This window comes from Artemia sp. Qi Xiang Cuo, chromosome 3, assembly GCF_049724085.1.
Source record: "Artemia sp. Qi Xiang Cuo chromosome 3, ASM4972408v1, whole genome shotgun sequence".
In the NCBI taxonomy this organism is placed as follows: Eukaryota; Metazoa; Arthropoda; class Branchiopoda; order Anostraca; family Artemiidae; genus Artemia; species Artemia sp. Qi Xiang Cuo.
In genome coordinates, this window is record NC_142796.1 from 35,663,022 (window position 1) to 35,682,127 (window position 19,106).

At 36.4% G+C, this 19,106-nt stretch overlaps 2 protein-coding genes across 5 annotated transcripts in view; one reads left to right on the forward strand and one right to left on the reverse strand.

The window, feature by feature from the left end:
- LOC148954041 (mechanosensitive cation channel TMEM63A-like) overlaps window positions 1-3,433 on the forward strand; it is a 65,162-nt gene extending 61,729 nt beyond the window's left edge. For all 4 annotated transcript variants that reach the window (XM_089085759.1, XM_089085757.1, XM_089085756.1 and 1 more), the window contains exon 14: window positions 349-3,433. In XM_089085759.1, the coding sequence (XP_088941885.1) occupies window positions 349-627 (279 nt within the window). In that variant the 3' untranslated portion in view covers window positions 628-3,433. The remainder of the gene's footprint in view (window positions 1-348) is intronic.
- Window positions 3,434-14,620: 11,187 nt separating this feature from the next.
- On the reverse strand, window positions 14,621-15,235 carry LOC148954042 (protein CFDP2-like). Its single transcript, XM_089086105.1, has one exon. It carries the CDS (start codon window positions 15,233-15,235, stop codon window positions 14,621-14,623), a length of 615 nt encoding a protein of 204 aa, XP_088942231.1.
- Window positions 15,236-19,106: the final 3,871 nt, after the last annotated feature.

The window sequence follows — 19,106 nt, forward strand, 5'->3', positions numbered from 1 at the left end:
AACCCAGCCTAATCTAACTTTAACTTTTACCATCAAAGCTTGCATAAGACTGAAAAAGCTGATTCGCAAAGCTGATTGAATCCAAGCAGAGACAAAGGAATTGGGGACATTCACTGGTGAATGTCGACATTAACTCGATTTCGGACATTCACAGCAACATTTTACCTCTATACTTATGAATGTATATCTCACAACAACAGCAAATAATGGTTAAGTGCATAAATTGGAAAAAACACCTTAATGATCAACAAAAAAGATGGATGAGCTTACACTGAGAAAATTTTAAAATGATATTTAGTATATATTTAATTATTAAATTCCTGAGCCATAATATGCATTTTTATCTAGGAAATATCCACTGAAGTTCGGGAAGAGCCGGAAGATGCACCAGAGAATCAAATTGGATACAACTCCCCGTATGATGTTTGCCCAGTAGACCCTTCCGGCTCAAATGAGACTAGTCAGTCCGAGCGAGACAATGGAGAGGGCACCGTTCTAGCACATTCACCTCGTCGTACGTATGGAACCGATCAGCCTATTGGTCTTGTTGAGGAGAACAGGACAGTGGTTCTTGATATGAGCAGAACACAAGAAGAGAGGGGCTATCAAAATGGGCAAGATGAATAAACAGACTTTCTGGTTGTGTATCTGGACAATATTTAGTTTAAATTAGCCCTTTTTATTTATGAAAGTTATTTAGAGTCCGAAAGAGTATTTTAGATGCATATCTAGTCTGACTTCTAAATATTCTTGTGCTTTAAACTATAAAGGCTTCGGAAATTTAAGTTTTATTTGTGAATGAAATTAATTTTTATGACTTGTAAAAAGAATTGATCAGTGTATGCCTTATTTACTCGCTTGTAGCATAAACTGATGTCGCTCGTTCCATGGACAAAACCGGAAAAAATTAGTTTCAAGTAGACACAATTGCAAATAGCCTTAGCAAGGCTAAGAGGATATAACAACAACCATATTGTCTTGAAAAATATTTAGTCGAATCTTTATATGTAATCGTTCTAAAAATTTAACCATTTTAGTTTTAGTCTGTGTCTTTGAGTTTTATATGTACATATATGCTGCTTTATCTTTAAAATCTCCGCCCCTTAATTGAATTTATGCTGATGGCCTTTATTTCCCCCTCCCCCCCGTAGAGTTCATTATGCGTGTGATTGTAAACGGTTTTTTCTACAGACCGCAAATACCTTACTGCTTCGGAAAAATACTAAACTTCCAGTTTTGTTTTAATTTCTTGTGCTTTAGTTTTCAGTTTGGAATACAAAAGAACACTGTTAATGCTTTTAATTAATCATTCCCAAAAGAATGTTTGTTACTTGTTCAGCCAATAACAATTGATTTTGGTTTGATTCTTCCAGGCTGTTTCCAGTCTGGAAAGCAAAAAGATATCAGAGTACTAATACACTAGTCCTTATTATTACCTTTTTTGCCTTATTATTTTCATTCTGTTTTCTTACAAAAGGAGTAAGGCCTCAGGAGTTACTAAGTTACTGCTAAATGCTCTCTTCAGGGCTCATCCTCAAATCAAGTCAACTTTCACCTTTACAAGGCTCATATGCTTAAAAAGTAGTATCTTCTATAAGCCTTTTTTACAAAATATATAATTAAAAGCTTTTGATATTGGCATAACATACGTCTCTTTAGCGTATGTTACTGCTCTCGATGGGGATAAAAAAAAAAAAATTTCTATTTAAACTTCCTCTTTTTGCTTCGCCAAATGTGCGTAGAGCACATCTATGCGTAAGGTGTATCTGCAACGTAAACCATTCGTGTGTATCCCTTCTAAAGCTCATTTTCGATCTTCTTGTAAGTTCATTTTTATACGTACTCATAACTTTATTATCTGTAAAATTACGGAAACGTGATTTGTGTCCTTTGGCTTTGGGTAGGATTATACGTTCAGTTTTTTCCATAAACTTGACAAAGTAGACCATAGATGTAAAAATTTGAAACATATACTGCCTGAAATAGATGAATTTGACACAACAATTAATTTTATAACTAGTATATTTCTATAATTGTCTTTACATGATAAAATGTGGCCTTAAAAAGATAAATTGAGTTTCATAAAAACTACTTTTGCAAGGAACTATTTCAACGTGAAATCACTTAAAAAAGAATAATACTCGTTTTAAAATCAAGATACTGATTCTTCAATTGATGTTGATGTTTTTTTTGTAAATAGACTATTAGCACTTTTTTCATGACTTATCGTCTCCCTCCCGTTATAACTAGTTGCTACCCTTCCCATCCTCCACAATTACAAAAAATTCAGGCCAGAAGTAAAAGGCGAAAATTTGTAAGGAAGGAGATACAATGGTGGGGTGATTATTTGATATTAACTACCTTCGCTTATTGCTTGAAATGCCGTGATGTGCGTGTGTGATTTTCTTTCTTTCTTATGGTAGTGGTTTGAAATTTAAGTGTTTATTTATATAGAATCTGTGATGAATATGTATCCTAAGCTATTTTGCTTTTCCTCCTGTTTCCTCCTGTTTTATTTACTCTTGGGTTGCAAAATGACACTTTCGCTCCCTTTTTGTCACTTTTTTGGCTCGTGAGAATCTAAAATGGGGCAAACCAACTAAGTTCTAATGAGTTGTTCTTTAGTTCTGAGCACTATGGGGTTGGTATTAATCTCCTGCCAAAGGAGTAGTACTCGGCATCGTTAGAAACTAAGGCTCTGGGGTTGGAAACGGTGGAAATGAGCAAACTGTAATCGATGTAATTGCCCCCTAGATTTTGAAAAGTTACCTTTTTTGTTGTTGTCATTCTAAAACATACATTTTTAGTATTTTCATTGAAAAAAATAAAAAAAGAAACAAAATTACTACTCCTCTAAATTTTGAAATATACTTACTAAATTTTGAATATACTAAATATACGAAATAAATATACTAAACTTTGAAATATTGAAAAGCATTAATGGCATTAATTTAATGCAAGCTTAGCCCCTAAAATTTTGATGGGATATAAGTTGCGCTAAATCGTCATAACCTAAAGGCTTTGAGTTTGATTCTTCTAATGATTCAGAAACAAATCAGAAATCATAATTATCGAGAAATTTGGAGTCAGCATTAATACAAATTTACTAACTTCCTAACCCTAGATTTCGGGACATTGGCACTAATAATGGGCTAAATTTGACACTTTGGACTAGAATACCTGGCAACCTTGCTTTGGTTCATCATGACATTTTCTCTTTATTAGGTTAAGTTTTATAAAAAATATTCTGGAGTTGAATGCAGTTTGATGTGTTAAGCAGTTCGTTTTATTTTCGTTTCAGCAATTATATCCTTAATAGACAATACTATACGAACACTATTTCATATTTTAGAAATCTATATGATGCTTTTAGGTGCTAGTTTTGTTTTTCCTATTGTACACGTTAGGTAATAAAAAGGTTGTATTACTTAAAGATGGCGATGTTTCCAAGTTTTTACTAGTTTTATACATTATTTTGTTTTCTTGTAGTTTTTGTATTTTGAATTTACTTAAAAACTTCTGCAAAATTAAGGACTAAAAACCAAAAAAGGCTCAAAACAATTTGGCAAATAAATAACGAAAAAAAAATTTTTAAAGCCAGTTAATTCCATTCTAAAAGTTACTCAAATTATCTGTACATAACAAAAAAAACACTTAAATATACAAACATAAAAACAGAATCGTAAAAGTTTTTTGTACCAGATAATCAGTTATAGTAGTATATGTCCCTGTAGAACCAACTGACGGAGATACTGGTGATTCAGATGAATTTTACTTACAGTTACAGGAGCAAATAGACATGGTCCCAGGTAGAAATATTATGTTTTTACTAGAAGATTTTAACGCCTAGGTTGGTAGAAACAGGGATAGATGGTATCCTAGCCTAGCTAAATTCGGTGTAGGAAAAGAAAATAGTAATGGATACAGACTTTAGCAATTTTGTAGGTATTATAATTTAGTTATAACCAATACGGTGTTTGGTCATAAAATGGCTCATAAGTTAATATGGTATTCACGTGATGGTAAGACAGCAAACCTTATTGATTATGGTATAGTAAACCGAAGACTGGCATGATCAATACAAGATACTAGGGTATGTAGGAGTGCTGTTATTGATGTTAAAAGTAAAGATCATCATCTAGTAGTTTCAAGGGTTAATTTAAAGCTGAAATTTCGGAAGGATAACTACATCCCGGGAAGATATGATGTTGATAGACTCCAGGATGAGAATCTGAGAAAAACTTTCCAGGAACAGTTGAATACTAAACTTGAGAGTTTAAAATTTGATAACGTGGAAGATGGTTGGAATAATTTTAGAAAAATAATTTGTGAAATTGCTGAAGGTGTCTTAGGGAAGAAAGCTAGGGCTGCAGCTAAGAATATTAGTGAAAAAGCTCTAAGTTTAATAGAAAGGAGAAAGGACTTCTACAAGAATTATCTGAGTGATAGATCATATGAAAACAAAAGGAATGTAAAGAAAGTCGAGAAATCATTAAACTATGAACTAAGGAGGTGTGAAGTAGAAACTATGGGTCAAATCGTTTAAGAACTGGAGGATTTAACTGTATAACATAATTGTAAATCGTTGTGCTAGCACGCCAATGAATTTATAGTGAGTTGTCAACCCTGACTTGTCCCATCTAAACATAAGAATAAGGCCACAATTAGCGATAAGGAAAGAATTAAAGAGAGATGAGCAGAACATTTGAGAATCTGTTAAACCGAGATAGAGTTTCAACAAAAGATATAGAGAAAAATGAAAAAGTTTGTGATACCTTGGATGTGAAGGAAGATTTGTTTTATGAGGAAGAATTAGCGACAGTACTAAAAGGATAAAAAAATAATATGGCTCGAGGGCCTGATAGGTGTTAAATTTTCTTAAATATGGTGGCTCTGAGCTTAGAAATAAGTTATTGAAGATTATGAATCTGATTTTTGAAAAAGGGGAAGTATCTAACGGTTTTAGGAAAACCTTAATTAAGCCGTTTTATAAGGAAGGCGGTAAAAGTGAGTGTGGTAATCATCGAGGCATTAGTCTGGTCTCAGTAGGTAGCAAATAACTTAGTAATATGATACTTTTCAGACTGAGAGATGCCGTAGACAAAGTTTTAAGAGAAGAACAGTGCGGTTTTAGAAAAGGTAGAGGATGTGTCGACCAAATTTTCACTCTTAGGTTAGTAATTAAGAAGTGCCTGAGTTGTCAAACACCTTTGGTCCTCTGTTTTATAGATTATGAGCAAGCGTTCGATTCTGTTGATAGGTGAGCTTTGGTAAAGGTTTTATCCTTGTATGGTATACCAGACAAATACATTAAAGTGATTAGTGCTGTGGACGAGAATAACACTGCTGCGGTTAAGGTAGGAAATGAGGTTAGCAGCTGGTTTTGTTTTAAATCAGGAGTTAAGCAGGGTTGTGTTCTATCCCCCTTTATAAGGATTATTTTGATGGACTTTGTCTTAAGGAGCACAGGAAAGGCAATGGGAGACCACGGAATCAAATTGGGAGAAAAAGTGTCCTGGACTTAGATTATGCTGATGATTTAAGCGTCCTAGAGGAAAGTGTTAGGAAAATCAATGAGCTTTTAGAGGTTTTGGCAGTTCAGGGTGCAACAAAAGGTTTTAAAATTAATTTTAAGAAGACTAAGTCACTAAGGCTAGGAATAAGTGAAGATGAAAAGATGACATTGGGTGACGAAAAGATTGATCAGGTGGGCAGCTTCACTTACCTTGGTAGTATTATTAGTAAAGACGGTGAGAGCAGTGAAGATGTTAAAAGTAGAATAGCCAAGGCTCAGGGTGTTTTTTCAGAAGTTAAAAAAAGTTTGGAAGAATAAGAATATAAGTCTACAAACCAAGATTAGAATATTAGGAGCTACAGTGGTGACAGTGGTCAAATAAAAGTGGACAGTGGTCAATAGACTGTACAAAAAATGTGGTCCAATACCACTCTAGGGCTATAATGAAAGAAAGCTTGAGGTGGCTAGGGCACGTTTTGCGGATGAAGGATGACAGATTACCGAAGATTGTTCTTTTCGGCTAACCGTCTAGGGCTAAACGGAAAGCAGGTCGTCCAAGTCTGGGGTGGGAGGACGTCATAAAGAAAGATTTAAAGGAAATGGGAACTTCGTGGGATGGTGTAAAAGGGGAGGCTTTGAATAGACTGGGATGGAGGAGGAGCGTGCGTAGCTGTGTTGGCCTCAGGCGGCTTGGTGCTGCGGTGAGTTGTTAGTATTAGTAGTAATTGGCATACTATAATCAACATGGGAGTTTTAATGTCTTATAATTTGAGAACCTCGAGCTACAAAACTGACTCAATATTTTCCAATATTTCTTTTTTTTTTAGTCAAGTAGTAAAACCTGTTCAGTTTAAGTATCCGGATCCTCAATTTGGATAGCAGGATTATCAAAATATGAGAGAATTCTCATAAGATGGACTATCGTCGGAATCCATGTTTCACTAGTTTCAGTAAGGAAATTGTTAAAAGAAGTTATATCTTTCGTAGAATTTTGAATTACGAAAAAAGTGACGCGTACAGCCAATGTTATCTACAAGCAATGAGCACTAATGTGAATATGTTAAATCCTTCCAGATTCTTTTTTTCAAAATCACTAATAAAGCAATCGGAAAATGGTAAATTTGTAATAAAAATAAACAAAACGTTTAGTTTTTGATAATGTTTCTACAAAGCATAGACAAGGCATTTTTTCAAAAGAAAGGATATTTCAAAACAGGAATGAACGAATATCCCCACAGTAACAAAAGTACACATGATCACAATTTAGTATTTTGTGATTCAGTTTTCTATTTGACAAAAAATTTTCACAGTTAATATTCTGGTAATCATGAATCATGTTAGAAAAAACGTGATTTTACTCTGCACTAAGTGCTCTACTAAGTCCGTACTGTCACGCGAAAGCCATTAACTGACAGTTAGCAGATAATGTCTACAGTTGAATAGAAACGTTTTCGCTGATCGGAATTATTGCCAATAACTTGTGTTTAGTTGTCAGAAAACGTACTCTAGACCAAACATTGACTCTAGAACAGATTGGCTGTTGCTTACATAGTACTTAAGATTAGTCCCCTAATTTAATTGCCATCATAAACGATCATAAAATTTAGAGTGAAGTTTGACATTTCACGAAAAAAAGTGAAAAGGTTGTAAATTCTGTTAAAGGCAAATTCTACTCCAAAAGGAGCGCCTTAGCTCCGCCTTCGAGTTCAACTGAGATAGACGCGTACTATCACCTCGATTGACCAAAGCAACCACAGTTGACGTTAGCTTTCGCTTTGATTCGGACCAAATTAAATAATGAGTGATATTGAGATAGTGATTGAATTGTTGGACAATTTAGTCGATGAAGATTATGATCGTGAGAGGTGTGGAAGGCAATATAAAGCTCCTTCGCGTCGCAGAATACTCTCAAGTGAGAGTGATCAAACAACAAATAATGGCTCTCGAAGCCCAGAATTTCAAACTCGTGCTCGATAGGGCTCTCGGAGCATTTAAATTAGTTCCAGGGACGAGAAATCGTACTCTCGGAGCACCAGAAAAATCCATTAAACAAAGCAGAAGGATTCTCTGCACAAGCACACAGGTAAAAGATTAAAAGAAAACACATAAAATGACTCTATAATCAAAAAGATTTGTGAAAAAGGTTCTGGTACCAAAAAGGGTCCCAACATCCATAAGAAACTTGCCAAAGTTGCAAATTGAGCTTTCTCTGAGCCTTTGGAAATAGTGAAGCTAAAAGAGTTATTTGAGCGTCACCCTAGGCCTGCGAATACCGATAAAATTGTTCCTCCAAAGGTGAATAGTGAAATTTGGGCTATTCTCTCATCACAGGCTAAACAGAGGGATGCTAAGACACTTCTAGTGCAGCGGAGAATTGTCCACTCAACATTTTGTGTTTTAGAGGCAGCAAATGCGATTCTTGAGCTTGAAAATTAGCATGTCAAAGAAAAGGTTGTCAAAAACCTTACAGATGCAGTTCACATGCTTGGCCTCACCAATTGTGACCAAAGTCTAAAACGACGTCACGCGATGAAATTCGAAGTGAGTCCAGATCCCACTGTAGCATCAGCCTTATGCGCTCTCAAAGTCACGGAGTATGTTTTTGGCAAACATGTTGCCAAGACTATGTCCTAAGCCAACTCCGTTGTAGATTTGAAGAAAAAATCATTTGGAAGACCAAAAAACTTGCAAGGGGGGCCTATCATTATCGAAGATGGCAGAACGAGGCCCCACGTCCAAATTATCGCAGAAGGCGGGACCAGGACCGTCAAGAGAGGTCCAAATTCCAGAATTTCCAGAAAAGGGATCGCAAATAGCTGGTATGTACTATTTAACATACCCCTCCCTTGATTTTTATGATTTTGTTGTTAATTTCAATAGGCAGTCCCACCATTTGGCTGATAACTTTAAAGCGGGGAGAATTAGTAAGTACATCTCAAAATGGCAGTAAATAACCAGTGATTTGAATATTTTGAATATTGTAGCCTCAGGCTATAAGACTGAATTTTAGAAAACGCCACTAAAGGCTTTGAAAACACAAACAAAAGTTTTACCTTTGAAGAAATACAGGCTGTAAGAAAAGAAGTTGATATTTTATTGCATAAAGGTGTTATTGTTAAAGTACCCGACTTCAGAATAAAGGAAATACGTTGTATTTCTCCCGCTTTTACAGTCCCAAGGAAAGATGGGTCTACTCGGTTTGTTCTTAATCTTAAAAACTTAAATGAAAACATTAAATATTACCATTTTAAAATGGAAAGTGTTCATTCTGCTGTTCTTTTAAAGACAAAAAAATGTTATATGGCCTCTATTGACCTAGTCGATTTTTATTATTAATGCCCAGCTGACTTTGATAGTCAAATGTGGCTTTGTTTTGAAGTAGACGTTGGTACGCGTTCACTTCAATGCCAAGTGGCTTATCATCTGCTCCAAGGGTTCTTACGAAACTTATGAAACCTGTTATCCCCCTACTTCGAAGAAAAGGGTATTTGTCAGTTGTGTATCTAGATGATTCTCTCCTTCTGGGAAGGTCATATTTAAAATGTCAAAATAATGCCTATGAAACAGCGAAATTACTCTCAGAGCTGGGGTTTGTGATTCACCCAGGAAAGTCAGTTCTTATTCCAGCCAACAAATAAAATTTCTGTTTTTTTGTTAGATTCACCACCAATGCGTACTTCCCTGCCGGGAAGAAAAATTAAAAAAGTTATAGGTTTCATTTCAAAGATCCTAAGTCCAAAATTGACTACGACTCAATAATTGGCCAAAACTCTAGGCGTTCTTGTTTCAACATTTCCAGCCGTGGAATTAGGGCCTTTATATTACCGATAAGCGGAATCGTTGAAAACTCAAGTATTAAGGTACTCGAGGGGTGATTTTGCGGCAATGATAACTTGAACATCCGATGTAATTTCGGAACTACAATGGTGGTTGTATATTGCCAATCATACTTCTAAAGCAATTGAGCCTAGATCAATTAACAAATATTTGTGTAGTGATGCGTCGAAACTAGGTTGGGCAGTTGTGCATGGGCGTAGGGAGGGGGGCAGCTGCCCCCCCCTAGACCTTCAAATTTACATTAGATATGGCTGAAAAAGCAGATGGTAAAGCAGTTGATAAAAGGCCCTCCATTACACTATCGACTGCCCCCCCCCTCCTAGACAATATGCTGCCTACGCCCATGCACTCGTGGATGAATATTCCAAAAAACGGCCACAGGTGAATTGTCCTCAGAAGAGAAGAGATTTGATATCAATGTCTTAGAAACAAAGGCCGTTTATCTGGGATTAAAGTGTTTTGCCCAGGATGTTAAAGGCATGCATGTCCGGTTGCGTTCTGACAATATAACCACAGTAGCTTATGTAAATAAAATGGGAGGATCAAAATCTAAAATTTGTAATTATTTCGCAAATAAGGTATGGCAGGTAGTATTGCAGGGCAAAGGGTGGATATCTGCAGAATATGTGCCTGGGGTTGCTAATAACGCCGATAAAGCATCACGAAAATTTGATAATGAAGAAGAATGGAAATTGGATTCTCAAATATTTATTACTTTGAGTTTTTTGGTATGTCAGTCGATAGCTATTGATTTGTTTGCAATTAGATTAAACTTTCAGATTCAACCATTTGTTTCTTGGAAACCAGATCCAGAATGTTTGTTCGTATATACATTTGCAATGAGTTGGAAGTCTCATTTCTTTTATGCATTCCCCCCATTTAGTTTGCTTCTGAGGACCCTTCAGAAGGTGGAAACAGATCAGGCCACTGGTATTTTGATCTTTCCAAATTAGACCACACAAGTATGGTATCCTTTACTATTAAAGCTTTTAATAGGAAGTCCAATATTTCTACCAAATGATATCTTTGCTTTGTTTCTCCCACAGAAACCAACCTTGCACCATCCATTGTACAAGACGTTACACCTAGCGGCTTGTGTCGTCTCCAGCAAGGGCTTCACCACCAAGGATATTCTCCCTCCACAGTTGATATTATCATGGATGGATGGCGGGATTCGACTAAGCGCCAGTACAAAGTTTACATTGAAAAATGGATCGCCTATTGTGTAAGAAACACAATCCAGGCTTTGGAGGCAACTCTACCGGAGACTTTGACCTTTCTTACGGAACTTTTTCACTCAGGTGTTGGATACAGTGCTATTAATACTGCGAGGACTGCTTTATCGGCAATTTTACCAAGCCTTCAGTTAGCTAGTCATCACATCACCAAGAATAACTTCTTGTTATTCTTGGTGTTATTCTAGGTAATGAGAGGTGTCTTTAATAGAAGGCCTAGTCTACCCAAGATTTCAAGTATTTGGGATGTAAAATATGTATTCGATCTCTTTAGACTGCCAGCTTGGGATATCGAAAATCTTCAATTAGCAGTTTTATTGATTTTATCAGCTTGTGAAAAAGTTCAGTGTTTGTCCAGTTTATCACTTAGTAATATGATACATATTGACAATGGAAGTTTTGATTTTCAAATCAATGTGTTGTTAAAAACAACGAAACCGAGCAACCACAATTCAGTAGTTAAATTTCGGCCTTTTCAAGAGTCGTCCCTGTGTCCAGTGACGCGCCTAGTTAGGTATATTAGAATGACATCATATCCTTATAGAAACGACGCACTTTTTCTTACATATCGTAAGCCTCATACTGCTGCGTCCAAGTCATCTATTTCTAGATGGATAAAAGAAGTTTTATTTCTTGCACGTATAGATATCAGTGTTTATGGTGCTCATAGCACACGGTCTGCCTCGACGTCCCACCTTAAAGCAAGAGGAATTGATGTAGATCAAATCGTAAAATATATAGGCTGGACAAATGCCAAAACTTTTGCAAGGTTTTATAAGACTATTATTGATCATTAGTGTTGGTATAGCTCATGCTGAACTTTAAAATCTCAGTTGAACTCGAAGGCGGAGCTAATGCACTCCTTTTGGAGTAGAATTGATAAATTAAACGAAAAGTTACCAAGTTTGAAGTTTGGTTGTAATTTCTACTCCACAGAAGGAGCACCAGCGTCGCTGAGAGTTCAACTGCCCTCCCAATTTCCCTTCCCGTTGAACTCTCAGTGTTTCATCATGAGCTTAACCACTGCATATTATAATGACTTTAAAATACTGGTGTTGCTTTGGTCAATCGAGGCGATTGCACGCGTCTATCTCAGTTGAACTCTCAGCTACGCTGGTGCTCCTTCTTTGGAGTAGAATTACAACCAAACTTCAAACTTGGTAAGTTTTCGTTTAATTTTTCAATTATATCGTTAAATTGTTCGTAGGAAATGCATCTACGACCACAGGAATTAATAATAGAAGTTACTAGAATAGTAAAGATTACGAAAAGGGGAACTAACATGAACTAATCTCTATGGCAGCACTGAAGTGCCGTATGATCTATTGCCAATATTATATCTCATGTGTGTTGGAAACGCGAAATAATGTTTATCCGAAATATATTTTTTATTATTGTAGTTAGATAGCCTCAAAATGTCTTGGAAGGCAATTAAGGTCTTGCCCCGGTAAGGATCTATTTGATGCAGTATTTGGTTATACAGTTTTTCAAGTTATATATATATATATATATATATATATATATATATATATATATATATATATATATATATATATATATATATATATATATATATATATATATATATATATATATATATATATATATATATATATATATATATATATATATGTATATATATATATATATATATATATATATATATATATATATATATATATATATATATATATATATATATATATATATATATATATATATATATATATATATATATATATATATATATATATATATATATATATATATATATATATATATATATATATATATATATATATATATATATATATATATATATATGTATATGTGTGAATATATATATTCTAAATACACTTAGAATAAAAATGGTATAGACTTTAAGCAGCTCTGAAGAACTCAAGTCACGTGAATAGCGTCATCCTAAGGCACACAAGCTTGCTTTTGTCTTGGGACACAAGCATCACTAGATGTATACCAGTGGATGCAGTAAACTATTAAAACTTAAGTTCAATTTTTCAATCAATCAATTATGTCCGGGACGTCTTTAAGGGTCACGTTGGGGCCATTTCCTTCACACGTTCCTGGATCAGTTTCCTGTACAAAGCCCGGTCATCAGCTTGTCTCAGAAGGCATAAGAGGTCATCTCCGAAGTTGTCACGCCATCTCTTCCTAGGTCTTCCAGGTTAGGCGGCTGCCGTGGACCCTTCCTTCGAAGGCAACTTTTGGCAGGCGCGAGTTCTTCATTCGCTGTATGTCGTGCAGGCGCACTTTTTGGAGAATAGTAGTTTCTCGCTTCAGCTGCTTCCGAAGATCTTCGTTCGAGACTCTGTCTTGGTATGTGATTCTGGCAATGCGTCGGAGGCATTTTGTCTCGAAAGCCGAAATTCTGCGTTCATCTTCGACTTTCCGTGTCCACTTTTCGCAGGCGTACTTGGCAACAGGTATGATCTAAGAGTCAAAAAGTCAAAGATTCATTTGCATAGATAGGTGTTTATTTTAAAGAGGGGGAGTGACACCTTGAAACTTCTACTTCCTAAGGCAAGTTTGCATTTCATTTATTTAGATTAGGGTCTATATGATGATGTTAGACCCATTCGGTACGTAATCTTGGTTAATAATTTGACTTCGTTATTGAGTATTACGACAAGAACTTTGGGTGGGGTCGTGTCGTTTTTGGTGCACAACACTTTGATTTTCTATCTACTTATGAACATCCCAAAACCCTTACTAGCTTTTTCAATTTCGAAGGCTTAGGTTTGTAGATTGGGCTCAGTTTCTGCTAGCTTGTCGAGGTCGTCAGCATAAGCTAGGGTATCGATGTTTGTAACGTTATTGGTCACTCCTACATTATACGCGAGCATGGACAACATGACAAGTAAAAAGAGCTAGAAAATTCATGGTGAAAGTATGTAACCGTTTTGCATGCCCGAAGTTATCCTAAACTCTTCTCCTTTGCGTGTTTGTTTCGTAACATAGCGGCAGTTATTTCAATATATATTTCAAGCTATGTTTACTATAATTTCAGGGGCGCTATAATTGACTAGCATATTCCAAAGGCCATTTTACCATGCTAGATCAAAGTCCTGCATAAAATCAATGAATAGTTGTAGGATTTCTTTGCCAAATTCAAGGTACCTTTCTGCGAGTTGCCTCACTACAAAGATCTGGTCGGTGGTAGACCGTCCAGGACAAAAACGAGCCTAATAGTCGCTGATGATGTGGTCTGTTATGGCTCTGATTCGGTTTAGAAGGATCCTTGTTATGACTTTAGCTGGGTGACTTGTAAGGCTTATGGGCTAGTAATTTTCAGAGTCGTTTTTAGGGCATTTCTTGTGCAGCGGTACGATGACTGCCTTCGCCCATGCTTTCGGGAAATGGCCTGTTGACCACACGGCGACAGCTACTTTATGTAGTAGGTCCTCTAGTAGAGGAGACCCAACTTTAAGCAGCTCCGCAGGGATACCATCAGGGCCTGGGGCTTTATTTTTCTTGAGACTGTGAATGGCCTCTTTTACCTCACTAAGTAAAGGTAAGGGGCTAGGGTCACATTCCTGCTTGGAAAATTCTGATAGCACATTAGGGTTGCAGGTAAGAAGCGGATTCAGTTTCTCTTCGAAATGGCTTTTCCATCTGTCTTTAATAGCCTCGTTGTCACTGAGGAGCTTACCACCCTTGTCCTGGACACTAGTAGCGATTGTTGACATTTCCTGGGAGAGTTCTTTGATTGTTTTTTATATTCTTTGGCGGTTTACTATCTCTAATTCCTCACCAAAGGACTCGCACTCCTCCCATATATAATCTCTGAAGGCAGTTCGAATATTTTTGTTTAGCGCCTGCTGTATCCGCTTATACATGTTCCTATTTTCACGGTCCTACTTGTTGCAAACCTATCGCGTTTTGTAACAAATATATATGATATAATATTTTATACAGGGCGTCTCGGTTTTAGGTTTGTGGCCTAAGATTTCCTTAGCTGTATCTATGAGTGCTGTGTTCAGTTTATCAACTAGGTCATCTAAGATGTCAGGGGTTATGGTCGACGGGAGTGACTCAAGTATAGACTTTCTTCTAGTGACTGCAGGAAAGTGGTGCGTGTGGTGGGTTCTTTCAGTTTATCGGTGCGGAGTCTTGGGAACTTATTTTTCATTACAGGAAGGGTTTTCAATCGAAGGTTTTCCAATTTGCTCATTACAAGGACATGATCTGAATCTAAGTCTTCCCCAGGAAAGGCGGTGGTATTTGTGACATATGGTTTCAATCGTCTTGAGATGAGGACATAATCAATCAGATTTGTCGTCTTTCCATCTGGGGATATCCAAGTTGCCTTTCTTCTCTTTCTATGTTTGAACATTGAGTTCGTAATAAAGAGATCATTATCCCTGCAGAACTCAAGTAGATGCTCACCACGTGCATTTCGCCTCCCAAGACCGAATCTTTCTAAGATGTCACTTCCAAGCTGTGTGGCTTCTCCGGTGATAGCATTGAAGTCACCCATTATTACGAGGAGATCTTTCTTTGGGACTTCATCAGTTAGAGACTGGAGTTGTTGATAGAAGGTGTCAACTTCTTCATCAGGTCTTGAGGAGTCGGGGGTATACACTTGGATGGCGGTGATGTTTTGTACTTTCGCTCGCAGCCGAATCATCATAAGGTCCCTTGAGACTAACTTTGTGGCTTTGAGGGCGTGCTTCACTTAGTGTTTTAAGAGACAGCCAATGCCGTGTCAGTGTTTGCCATCAGGTCTGACAGAGTATAAAAGTATGACGTTACCACATCGTTGTTCTCCTAAACCAGGGAAGTGAGTTTCCGAGAGGCCAATAACGTTCCATCTGCACCTCTAGAGGTCTTTGACATTTAGCTATAGTTTCTCAGGCTTTGCCAAAGCTAACACATTCAAAGTCCCCAGGTAGAACGGGGCTTTCTGTGTCAGAATAGGGGTTTCTCCTGGTAGAGTGCTATCATCCTAAATGGACATTGTCCTCATCTGCCAAATTGGCACATTTTCTGTTTAAGTCGTCTGATCGTCGGCACTCCTGTAGGGGGTAACATTATTAGTCGCTGGTGTATCTTTTCTTCCATTAGTTATCACAAACACGTTAGCACAGTTTTGTCTCTTTGTTTTTAACTGATCCCTAACTTTAAAGACGAAGATTTCATGGATCTTGTAGGAAAGTAACAATCCAATCCTCTCTGTCTTTTGCAGATGACCGATTTCCTCCATCTTGAGGGTACTCCACCCTCACAGCTTTCTACTCGCTGACTATTTACCCATAGCTGGGACTAGGATTTGACTCTGTCGGGACGTTTCCATGCGCCGGTGGGCCCAGCAGAGAAACATAAAAGGGCCCCTAGTTCCTCCTTGACTGTGTTTGGCCCCAGAGTTAGGGGTCCCAGTTATGTTTTAGGACCCCCAGAAACTGGGGCTCCTCTTGGTCAGCGCCTTCTTATTCGTTATTCGAAGGAATCCCCCATATCTGGAGGACTTTCCCCTATCCGCCACCTGGGGACGCGCCTGAGCTGCCTGGGGGCGGCAAATCTCAAGTAACTTAAGTTCATTGTCAGAAAAGCCACAATGATTTGTAGAAAAAGCATAAAACAAGGAATCTCATATGACTATTTTTTGTTTTAAATGTGTTTCCTTTAGAAGATTGGTAAAACTGCACTTTTAGCCATTATTTGGGGTATTTACCATTTTTTGGGTAAATATCTAGTGCATGAGAACATCTAAAGGTTACATGCTAATAAAATAAATGTAATACCATTGAATTTTTCATACAGTAGTACCATTGGATAAAAAAAATTAAAATTAATATTTGTGCATAATAACAAATCTAAATAAGGTAAGAGTTAAGATTACCTTGTACAACTGAATTTAGAAATCAGTTCTTAAACTTCATTTTGGATACAAAAAAAGAAAAAAAATTACAGACATTTTAGTACGAAGCCTTTTAAACTTTTAACTTTATATCATCTTGGAAGGTTGATTGGTTAGTATAAGTCCTGAGGGAGGATTAAACGACTGATAAATCTCACAATGGCATCAAAAGAATTTACTTATTTCATATAAAACGAAAAGATTAAAATTAGATGCGTCCTGTAAAAATATCCCGGGTAAACTTGGCCTGTGCAAAAAAAGCTCTAAAAGTATTTTGGAAATTTTGTTTTTCATTGGATTCAGAACGAAAGCAAAAACATGATGCCCTCAAACACAATAAAAACGACTGTATGGTACGTCCTGTAATACTAATGAGCATTAAAATTGCCTCAAACCCCAAAAATTGCCTCAAATAGCTAATCGCCAGAATTTTTTTGTTTTTCAACTGAGGGCAAACAATCGCTTTTCAGACTAATTTTTTATTTTTAATTTCAAATCAAAACTTACAAACGTAATCTAGCGTAAGCTAAATTTTGTCTTTTCGGAAAATATGCAGCTTTACTATTACATTTACTTGTGTTACTACGCTCAGAACCTACCCTGATTGCTCTGAGCACGACTGCTCCTGGCACGACAAGTTCCACTACGACTACCCTTTACCCAGATCAATGCTGCAATGACTGCTCGTACCACGATCATGAATACCAAGCTAATAATATTAGTGTACGCTAACTGCTGTTATTAGTACAAATCTATTAATCACCATAGCTACTAATAACAAGATCATTACTATCGCAACTACGACTGCCATTCCAATATTATTAATTAACTTTACTGTTCTTAGTAAAAGGCATTATTCGACATTGCCACTACTAACAAGAGTCTTGTTGTGGCTACTTCTATCAAGATTGCTGCTATAATTACTACTCCAACCGCTATTACTACTACCACACTAATAATATTTATTAGCAATAACTAATGTTATTACAAAACAAATTATTATCCAAAATCATAACTAACAACACACACAAAATCAATAACAAGCAAAATTTAATTATTCAATAGAATTTAAAGAGTGATAATATAATTTAAAACAATCATAAGTTAACTCACCTGAGAAGTAAAATGAACAACAATTACTGTGAATGAACAAATCACATTCTGGCCCTTGAGGAGGGCAGTAAAAATCCACTTATCTGGTGAAATTCTTATCAATTTTGTGTCAGACTTCATTGTTTTGTTTAATATTGTCCATCTTTAGCTTTGTGTTGTAAATTTTCATTGCGCGTGTTCTGAAGTGAGAGAACAATTACATACTAAACTCTACATACTAATATCTAGTGCGCTAATAATGTCTTTCTATCAGCCAAAAGCAGACATTTGATTTTAACCAAACTTGGCTGGGAGTACATACGAAGCCAGTGGATTCGCCCTGTAAGGTTCTATGCCTGTGTCTTTAATCCAGTTTCTTTTAGTAGGGAATATAGTCTTAAAATTATCTGACATAAGCATGATTACAAGATTGTTTGGCAAAATTTACTCGACAAATCCTGGTCAACAGCTTCATTCGTGGCTATGAGAGCCTGTACTCGATTGAACCTCCATAAGAGTATGACAGCATTCTCATAATCAGTACCGTCAGAGGGCTAATCAGATCATAACTAAATTTGATTGGAAGTAATAACTAGGGCACTCTATTGCACACTTATTCTGTCACTTTAACAAAATGCGTTGAGTCTGTTAACTCACGGAGCAGCAGCTTCTAAAATCAACGGCTATATGCGCTTTATGGTCTTGTTTAAATTCATGACGAACGAGTCTAACAAGCCTTCACATCTAACAGATTGTTATATGGAAAATCCACAACCGCAATAAGCCATCGCCGTCACATAAATAATAGAAATATAATTAATGCAGACACGGAGATTTGGAAAAAATAATGTTCTGTGCATTCATTAAATAGAAATAGAATTTACATGGATACAGAGATCTGTAAAAAGTGATATTCGGTGCATGCATTTTATTGTTGCTTCATTTACTTAAGACTTATTTCTGTAATTTTTCTACTTAAAAAAAAATTAAGCAGAACTGACGAGTTTTACCCTGGCACACATAGCCATATGTGCTACTCCGTAAGTGTCATCAATGGATTACAGTTTCTGCAACACCTAACAGAGCCTTGGGATAAGAGCTTCTGTTAACTTGCTTTTCAACTTCCTTGAAGCTTACTCCTGGTGTGTTATCTTTCGGACTGAGGCCAAAAACTGTTGCTCACTTAGCCTATAAAGAAATTTTTTACTTAACATTGGCTATAAATGCCCATTAGTAAAAATTTGACTCTGCTTAAAGTTACGTTTTGGCATAGATCACATTACTCAAACAATTCTCGTCCGAAATACTATGCTAAACCTAGTAAATAAAAATAAAAATCACTGAACTTATGAAAACTGGAAATAATGACTATTCATTCAGTAGCTAAAACAGGGTTAAGTGTGAAACTGTAAAAAATTATTTTGTAGAAAAATATTTTGTTCACTTTGGCTATTGACATTTTGAGTTTGACCTCGGAGATTCTTCGGCTTTAACCACTATTTCCAGTATAATTTTTCTAACAAATGTTTCCAAAATTCCTTCATTTAAG

What these genes read in the sequence shown, in the direction of transcription:
- LOC148954042 (XM_089086105.1), bottom strand. Translation starts at nt 15,235, where the DNA reads ATGATTCGGCTGCGAGCGAAAGTACAAAACATCACCGCCATCCAAGTG.